General features: G+C 37.7%; 1 protein-coding gene across 1 annotated transcript; it reads left to right on the forward strand.

Annotated features, from left to right (window-relative positions):
* The first annotated feature begins 240 nt into the window (after positions 1–240).
* LOC129744769 (calphotin-like) lies at positions 241–3,394 on the forward strand. Its single transcript, XM_055737472.1, has 2 exons — positions 241–292; positions 1,532–3,394. Exons 1-2 carry the CDS (start codon positions 287–289, stop codon positions 3,392–3,394), a joined length of 1,869 nt encoding a protein of 622 aa, XP_055593447.1. The 5' UTR covers positions 241–286.
* The last annotated feature ends 7,135 nt before the right edge of the window (positions 3,395–10,529 follow it).

A 10,529-nucleotide genomic window follows, 5' to 3' on the forward strand; every position in this document is an offset into this window, starting at 1 on the left:
ATTAATAAGTCTGCAAAGGCGAAAAAGTTTTTTTCGTTTGAATATTTTTGAGATAAAAAAAAGTTTCGAATAGGAAATCGCGCGCTTGGCTGTGAGCTTCTTCGGTCGAATCTGAACCGAATTTCAGCGTTAAAGAAATAAAATAGAAATCTTCTAAAATGCGACAGGAATCGGTTTCGGCCGGGGGTGTTCGGTATAAAAATCTACTCCCAGACGGCGTCGCATTTCAGTGTCACGGTTGTCGTTCGATAGTCTCAATACTACCCTACTAGTGGAAGATTTCGAAATGAAGGTGAGCTAATCAGCAAGTTTAGAACCGAGAATCCGAGACGAGAATGTGTGCAAAAAAAAACGTGGCAGGCTTTGATTATGGACTCTGGTGAAAAGTGAATTTGGATTGAAGTGTTGAAGCTATACTAAGTGAACGGAAGCCTACTATGATCAGTGATTTCAAAAAGAGACCATGCAATCCTTTGGGAGCTCGTTGAATGCAATTTAAAAGTTTGGGAGACTCGCTAAAGCGCAGAAAGGAACGATGAGTCAATTTAAATTCAAATCTTGACGAAATTCATCTACTAAGTAATTAAGTCAGCTGCAAAAACTATACCTCTATTTTTTCCCCGTTCGGGGTTCTTGGAACGAAGTTGAAAATAAGAAGCAGCTGCAAGAACTCACCTTTTTAGCACAAACAGTAAAGAACACTGACCAACCATTCACCATTCCGATTGTAAACAAAAATCTAAATTGCAAGGGCTGCTGCTCTGAAAACAAAATCATTTGAATTTCGAGCAATCGAGTAGTCAACTTGAAATTCGAGTCCGCCTTTTCATTCAATTGGTCCCCGATGGAGAAAACGTTCCGGACAGGGATATGGCGAAATTCAATGAAGTAGGCTTGTCTTGTCACTACTAATTGCGTATAACGTCAAATTGGGTAATCTTTTCAGTCGCACTTCCGAGTCCCAGATCGGAAAAATGGTACAAAATCGGCCTAATTTTCGTTCGTTCGTCAAAATGTTCGGTGCTGGAAATCGTACTGAAATTTGTGACACTGTTTCGGACGCAGACAATTTAAAGTAGCTCAAGCAGTGCAAAATGTAAAAAAACGACATACCGGCCTCGAACGCATTTTCAGACCATTTATGAATCGATAGCCATAACAATACCCAAACGCTTTGTATACTTTTTGAGTAGCAGGTCACGAATGTCGAAAAAATGGCGATCATTTTTCACGGTTATGGACTCTAAATACGATTAACATAGCCGTTTAATCGCTTCTGTACCAATTTCGTTTTGTTTCACGAAAATATCTTAAAGCAGTAACCGGTTTGTATGGAAGTCCTCCTCTGAAATGGGCTGCCTCCGAATTGGACTCCATTTTAAGTTTATTATTCTTACATCAAATGGGATTTTGTAAAGTAAAGAAGGCGTTGGAAAGTTGAAATCAATGGCCTTCTGAGATGTTATAAGTGACCAGCGATTATTTAATCAAATAAAATTTCAGTTTAACACGTGTTCATTTTTTCCTCCAGATTCTTCTGACACTGTTGGCGGTGGCCGCCCTCGCGGAAGCTACCTTCGATATCAAATCGTTGCTGGGGGGACTGCACCACAAAAAGCCGGAAGCAATCCATGTCACGCTCCATAAGGCTCTACCACCACCTCCTCCACCACCGCCACCACCAGTCCATCATGTAGCCTCGTACTACCGGCACCCAGTCGCACCACCACCACCGCCTCCAGCACCCGTTCACTTGGTTCCTCACTACAGTCAACCTGCTCCACCTCCACCACCACCACCACCTGCAGCACCTCAGCAAATTGTACGAGTGATTCAACCAATCGTTTACTACCGACAACCCGCCGCACCAGCACCGGCTCCAGCACCGATCGCTGCTCCAGCACCAATCCCGGATTCCTATTATCGTAAGCCGGTTGCACCAGTTGCGCCGGTAGCACCGATTGCACCCGATTGCACCCGAGTTGTTGAAGCACCCGAGTTCACCATTGAACCCTCGAAATCGTTCGACTTCTCATACGCCGACGCTGGTGCATCAGCGATCGCTAACGCTGGCGCTGTTGTCCAGGCTCCAAAAGTGGAAACCGGAAGCAGTGCATTCGCAAGCGCCAGCGCTAGTTCCAGTGCCAGCTCTTCGGCCAGCGCTGGTTCAACCTTTGAAACCTACAAATCCGAGGGACACTACTACGCCCTGCCCGAGGAAAAGGTCACCCTCGATCAACCCGTTGCTCCGATTCAGTTTGATAATCGCGTAAATGAAGCACCGGCCATTACCAGCTTCCTAGCCGCTAGCAAAGATGATGCCTCGGCCGTTGCCGTGAGCAACGCTGTTGCCGAAGTAGCGCAGGAAGAGGTTCCTGTGGCGATTCGGGTGGACAATCCCGTCGAAGAGATCCCCGCTATTGCCGATGCACCGATAATCGTTGAGGAAATTGTTACAGAAGCACCCACAACCACGACAACGACGACCACAACCGAAGCACCCACAACAACCACCACGACCACAACGACTACAACTCCTCGTCCAGCTCCACCACCAGCTCCGCAAATCTTCCTCGACGAGGCGCAGATCACCCAGGAGATCCTGAAGCAAGCTCTACCCACCGTCATTAGCCAGGTATCACCGCACATCATCCAGCAGGCCATCCCGTTGGTCGTCGATCGTGCCCTACCTCAGGTTGTGTACCAGGTTAACCCTACCGTGGCCAGTCAAGCCGCTCCAGCTCTTCAGCTGCAACAGCAGCAGGAATACTACCAGCAGCAAAACGCCCAACCCGTGCAGATCGTTACCCCACTGAACGTCAACGCCCAGCGTCAAGACGAAAAGGTACAGGTCATGTACGCGACCTCAATCGCCCAGCAGAACCAGTTCATCAACAACCAACAGTACCAACAGGAACAGGAAAACCAGGTCATCTCGGTAGGCAACCGAGGAAGTGCCGGCGCCCAACAGGCTGCTCCAGCAGGCCCGGCTTTCGTCATCGAGCAGGGTCTCGAGGCCGGCGGAGACGTTCAAACCGAACTTCGCGATAGCACCGGAGTCCAACAGCAGATTATCAGCAACTTCAAACAGGAGAACCTTCAGCAGCAACAGCTTTTCGGAGGGTTCGGTAGCTTCCAAGGTGGAGCCGGTGCTCAGGCCACTGCCCAATCCCAGACCGGTGGTTTCGGAAACTTCCAGGGTGCAGGTGCCCAGGCCAACGCTCAAGCCGGAGCTCAGCAGTTTGGTTCATTCGGAAACTTCGCTGGAGCGCAGGCCTCAGCCCAGTTTGGAGGTTTTGACAATTTCCAGAACGACCTCGCCCAAGGACAAGGACAGGGTGGCAACTTCCAGCAGTTTGGAATCGTGCAGCCTCGTAGTGGACAGCTGAACTGAATTGCTCAAATGTAACTTATATATCGCCTTAAGGGGAAACAACCAAAAATTATACGGATCGGTCAAGAGGTATTGAATAAGAACGTTCCCAGTTGCTTAAAGTATTAATAACTTTTCGCTGACTTCCAAACCCGACAAGAAGTGTTCGAAAGGTGTTCAATTTTCTGAACCCTTGTTCCGTACATAGTTGTCTTGAATAAATTCCAAAGTTCGTTTGGAACTTTTACTAACGTTTTTTCGTGGGAAAGCGAATAGATTCTTTTCAATACCTAATGATTATCCGTATAAAAATTATTCACTACAATTTAATTTGTATAAGCTGGTAGGGTGTACACATTATGCATTTTATTATTGACATTCACAGGAGAAAAAAAATAGGTTACATGAAAGGTTATTTATACAGTGTTAGAATATGTTCGTGTACATTTGATATAAAATATGTTGAAAGAATTCCGTGCCATAGACACAGTAAAAAAAAGGAATAAAAAACTATGAAACTGATAAAACTTGCTTAGTTTTCTTCCATTTCTATCCTTTTAGCTTACAAATATCTTCAACATTTATCTTGAACATCAGTTTTTGTGAAAATATGTCTTTTCATTGTAGCGTTATAATTAAGTATTTGTGATTATTAAGTAATGAGCGTGCAGTAATTGTATTAATTCGAGCCAAAATTAACTGTTTAGTATTAAGAGTGTAACCTGTCAAACGAAAACACATGTGCACGTGAACAAAGAAAAAACAAAACAACATTGCACAGCAAAACAATTCACCGTTTCTTTTGGTGTGGCGTAAGCCGTTGCATACCGAAACCGTAACCTTTAAAGGACCGGGTAGGTCCGCATCGGCGGAAGGTGAGCGAAAACAATTTGGTTAAAAGCAGATCGGATAAACATCCATTATCTTAACACCCAGGCAACGTGCTGAACATCACGCTACAACATCCAGCCCCGAAGATGAACACGTCAAGCCAAACAGAGCCGAAAGATGCAGACGGTGCTGGTAGAACCGGTTTATCATTGCAAACGGCCCCAACAGGGTGAGTGATAAAATAGGAAAGGAAACCTTTGAGAATAGAAGAAACAATGTTTGTTTTCTACAGGGCCGTTGTTGCAGAGCCGAGTGTCATTGTTCGGGAGCACAACGCACTATTAGTGCTCGTTTGGCCAAGTCGCAACAGAACCAGCTGGAAGCAGACAGCGGAAGTGCTCCGGGCAGTGGTGCGTGCCCGTGGAGCAGTGCAACCAGGCAGGGTTGCCAGAAAATCCGAGATATTAAGCTGTGATACACCTGTGCCGTCCGAGCTGTGATATGATTGTTGTTATTGTTTGGATGTTATGGTAGGAAACGGGCCCGTGAGTAGAAATTGTGTTAAGCTAGCCTAGGTTTTTAATGTGTCGTATAAGTAAAAATGTAAATTGCTACAAGTTTTGGGTTTTGAGTGTTTGTGTTTTGGGATTTAGTTAGCCGTGCAGCACACACTGAAAACCAGTGGTGCTTAACCTGTTTCATCATTCAAAAACTACGAAAATACTGTTGTGTGTTCAATGGCAAGAGAAACGCCGATTTTTGAAACTCTATTTTCAGCTTAGTAGTTATCTGTATCTATCTCCAAGAAATGTTTGAAATATTGAAAGAAGGCCTAAAAATAGATTCTACTTACCTATTTACAGATCTCTGAAGGGAAAATCCATAGAAAAATGAGTTTTAAATTCATCGAAGATTTTCGTCTTTTTGTTTACATTTTTCCTAATTATAAAACGTCAAAGATTCACCTGGCATCGTGAACCCATGCACAAAGGCTTACTTTGATCCGTTGGTTTTTATTCTGGGTCAATTGGAAGTAGGTACAAAAATTTATCTAGGGAAGAATGATGATGATTCTGGAAAAAAGTAGGCAATGTTTTGAAAATCGAAACCGAACAAGGTTGAAAAATGCTTTAGCGCCAAACTTTTGGACGAAAATATGCCAAAACTCGCGGTTAATCGTCGCACTTTTAAAACTTCGGATCTAGTGCAGTTTGGTTCGAGGCGCGGAATTTTTTTCGCTCGGGTGTTTTTGCTGCGTTCTGTGCACTAATTTTTAGTTGCGCTTTATTAGTATTGGTGTACCAAAGCACAACCAATCCGAAATGCTCTTTAGAAGAGATGTCTATTAAAGAAGCTATCCTCGTGACGCGAGATCCGTTTACGAATTTCAATTTGCACCCTTATAGTGTTGCAGTAAGACGTAATTCTACGTAAAAATCAAAATTTTAGAATGTATAAAATTTGATTTTCTTTGCTTTCCACCCCTGGTCATCACCATCACTCGCTCCAAGAAATAAAAACGGAAAAGAAAGAAAATTATTGAAACATCTATGCATTTTTTTGGAGAAAAATCATTTGGATCTACCATACTCATCAAATAAAGCAATTTAAGCTACTTTATCAAATACCAACTTCAATAGAAAAGTGGCATCATATTGATTGATTTTTCTGATGCAAACATATGACACTTACATCAGTTACTCAATAAAATGGTAAAAGCTACCTCAAAATCTCATCCCATTCATCTATGATTGGAACACAGGATACAAATTTTTTTCACCTTACGTTAGTCACCTATTCACTATCCTTGTCCATTGCTCTGGTTTCCGTAACTCGAAACACCCGCGCCCCTTTATATTCACAAAATTCCAATGGTATGTATCACTTAAATCAGATAACCACGAACCTAACTTCAATTGCAAATTAGAAAAAATGACGCACACCACTTGCTACACTAGCAATCAACCCACAAGCCCGCTCCGATCACTTCCGATTATATCTCTATTTCAGTAGCTACCCATTCACTCAAACGAAGGAACAAATTTTCGAACAATCAAACAAATTCCAAAAAACTATCAAATAAAAGAAAATTTCGAAGGACCCGTAAAAAACACGTGCGTTGCCATCCAGACAACGCCTACTTCCTGATCCTACGTCTGTTCGAGTAAATTTATAGATTATGCATCTGTTTATCTCTCACTCGTACTAAATTTTGTTTTGCCTTTTTAAGTTGTAAGGTCATCATTAGCCGTTTCCTTAACATTAACGGCTCAATCGCCTCAATCGCATGGAAAAAATTATGCTAACAAAAATTTGACATATTTAAAAACAGCAACTTTTTTAAATTAATTATTCCCTGTATTTCTTAACCCTTTAATGCATGACTTTTTTTTAAATGGGAATATCAGTTATTGATTCAGTGAAATAATAACATTTTAATTCGAATAACACAACTCAAGAGGTTTGAAGTCTTTCTTTTGAGTATTGTAAAAGTTATAGCCCATCAAACTTGAAAAATATTTTTTGAAATTCTTAATTCATTTCAATACGATTTTGCAAATTTCTTCAAACCCTTCTCAATTGGGTGCAGGAAGGTGTTTGTGATTGATTGAGGTTAAAAAATTTGATAGAATTTGCGAATCTGAAGAAATATCAGCAAATTTCCAAAAACTACTTTTTTCGAAAAAATATATAATTTTGAATTTTGCCTTTTTTCCGCCTACTTTGTTCGATATCTCACAAAAACAATGAAATACCGTAATAAAAAATACCATGTGCTAATTCCTTTTCATCTCAAGAACATTTTTTGTCCATACATCTTCGAAAAATTTCCGCGCGTTTCCGAGATATTTGGATTTAGATTAGTGTTGTTTTAAAATTACACTATGCATTAAAGGGTTAAATAAAAACATATTGATTTTTCTTTTTTAGGTTTTATTTTCCACGACCATCATTTTTTTATTGATTGTCAGCCGATCATCCCACCAGATTTCTACAAATCATCTATTCAATAAAGTTATTGATATTGCAAGATTTCTCTTAATTTTAAATCTGGTAAATGCTAGTAAATACCGTAGTATCTGCCTTTAATGATTGACAATTATGTAAACAACAAAATAGCAAGTGTCGGACACTTGTCGAAACAAACAATTTGTAAACAAAGTATCGGCATGCTACACGGATCAGCTCGAATCGTTCATCTGCCTGCTCGTGCGTTTTCTCTTGAAGATCCATCCGCCGCTGCCGAACCGCAAGGCTTCAATTATACAACTCTCGTCGCTCGAGCCCCTTAAGTCGTATAGGGTAAGTGAGTACAGAGTAAGTATTCGCGATGAGCTCAGCATACCAAACGAATGTACGAACCTAAATTAAAGATTCTCTTGCAACGATACATTGCCGATTCGACCGAAGGTATTTTGTGCGTTTTGTTTGTTTGTTTTGACCAACATTTCTCCCTACTCTGAGTGGCAGAATGGCTACCGAAACCCCATTTCGACTTACTTGTTGCGGTTGAACATCAATAATGTGTATAATTTTTGTCTCGTAGAGACGTTGCAGCAAGTGTTTTTCTTTCGGTGTCTTTTGGATCTGAAGAAACCTAAAGAAGACAGCGAAATGAACCCCCTGCATAAACACAAAAAGTCCTAATTTCGATATGACCTTTTCTGATGCGTCCGCAGATCTACAGGTTAAGGCCTATGCATCGATGGGTTTATAAGCACATGCATTTGGAACGGTCACTTGGCGATGGTGGTCGAAAAACGATGACCCTCCTCTTTTGAAGATCCCGCCTAGACTGGTCTTCTGGTAAAACGTTATAAAATTGGCAAATCGATTGGGGTTTTTTGCTTGGTTTTAATTCAGCTTCAGTCTGTTCAGTGAACTAATAAGAGAAGATGCTACCAACTTAAGGGGGAAAAACAAAAAATCGAAGATGGCCTTTGGAACTCAGTCTTCGAAAAAACGCTTATATTACATATGATGACGACTGCCTCAGGATGAAGCTGTCATCTAGTAGGCAGGCAGAAAACAACGTTGTAAAATTAATAGGTGCGCTAACGCCTACTCTTTTTTGTCAGTTTGACAACAACGGTTTTTTCGGTGGCCTAGTTGTTCAGTTAAAGACAATGTTAGCCTGTTGTTGATTCATCAATGATTTAAAAAGCTTACGTTGGGAATTACAAAAACGACAATCACGACAGAAAGTTCCCGAAATGACAAAAAAATGATAAAAATTTGAAACTGCAAAAAAAAATTAAACAAAATGACATAATCAATAACGACAAAAATAACAAATTCGACAAAAAAAGTAAAAATATCAAAAGTAACAAACATAATAAAAATTACAAAAACAACAAAAATGACAAAAATGAAAAAAAGACAAAATTGACAAAAATAACGAAAACGACAAAATGAAAGAATAACAAAAGTTACAAAAAAAAAAAGAAATTACAAAAATTTCATTGCAAAATGAAAATTACAAAAATAGCAAAACCGACAAAAATTTCACAAATAAAAAAATTTCAAAAACTACAAAAATTACATAAATAATAATAATAACAAAAATGACAACAATGACAAAAATGAAAAAAAGACAAAAATGACAAAAATGATAAAAATGACAAAAATGACAACAATGACACAAATGAAAAAATGCAAATATGACATAAATGACAAAAATGACAAAAATGACAAAAATGACAAAAATGACAAAAATGACAAAAATGACAAAAATGACAAAAATGACAAAAATGACAAAAATGACAAAAATGACAAAAATGACAAATATGACAAAAATGACAAAAATGACAACAATGACAAAAATGACAAAAATGACAAAAATGACAAAAATGACAAAAATGACAACAATGACAAAAATGACAAAAATGACAAAAATGACAAAATCGACAAAAATGACAAAAAATGACGCAAAGAGACAAAAAGGACAAAAAGGAAAAAAAGGACAAAAATTACAAAAATGACAAAAATGACAAAAATGACAAAAATGACCAAAATAACAAAAATGACAAAAATGACAAATATGACAAAAATGAGAAAAATGACAAAAATGACAAAAATGACAAAAATGACAAAAATGACAAAAATGACAAAAATGACAAAAATGACAAAAATGACAAAAATGACAAAAATGACAAAAATGACAAAAATGACAAAAATGACAAAAATGACAAAAATTACAAAAATAACAAAAATGACAAAAATGACAAAAATGACAAAAAATACAAAAATGACAAAAATGACAAAAACGACAAAAATGACAAAAATGACAAAAATGACAAAAATGACAAAAATGACAAAAATGACAAAAATGACAAAAATGACAAAAATGACAAAAATGACAAAAATGACAAAAATGACAAAAATGACAAAAATGACAAAAATGACAAAAATGACAAAAATGACAAAAATGACAAAAATGACAAAAATGACAAAAATGACAAAAATGACAAAAATGACAAAAATGACAAAAATGACAAAAATGACAAAAATGACAAAAATGACAAAAATGACAAAAATGACAAAAATGACAAAAATGACAAAAATGACAAAAATGACAAAAATGACAAAAATGACAAAAATGACAAAAATGACAAAAATGTCAAAAATGACAAAAATGACAAAAATGACAAAAATGACAAAAATGACAAAAATGACAAAAATGACAAAAATGACAAAAATGACAAAAATGACAAAAATGACAAAAATGACAAAAATGACAAAAATGACAAAAATGACAAAAATGACAATAATGACAAAAATGACAAAAATGACAAAAATGACAAAAATGACAAAAATGACAAAAATGAAAAAAATGACAAAAATGACCAAAATGACCAAAATGACAAAAATGGCAAAAATGACAGAAATAACAAAAATGACAAAGACAAAAATGATAAAATGACGAAATGACAAAAATGACAAAAATGGCAAAAATGACAAAAATGGCGAAAATGACAAAAATTGCAAAAATGACAAAACTGACAAATTGACATAAATGGCAAAAATGAGCAAAGTGACAAAATTGACGAAAATGACTTTAAAGATAAAAATGACGAAAATTTCAAAATATCAAAGTTAAGAAAAAAAAACCTTTTTTTAAATTTTTTTTTTGTCAATTTATCGTCTTTGTCATTCTTCCCGTGTTTTTTGTTTTTTTTTTCGTTTGATAATTTTGAACAGTTTATCGATCTGGTCATTGTAGGTATATTAAAATGTTTTGTCATTAAGTACATTATCTTCTTTTTCGTTATTATGTACATTCTTTAAGTGTTTGTACTTCTCTCTAACCTATTTATTTTTCTAC

This window comes from Uranotaenia lowii, chromosome 1 (genome assembly GCF_029784155.1).
Source record: "Uranotaenia lowii strain MFRU-FL chromosome 1, ASM2978415v1, whole genome shotgun sequence".
NCBI lineage: Eukaryota > Metazoa > Arthropoda > Insecta > Diptera > Culicidae > Uranotaenia > Uranotaenia lowii.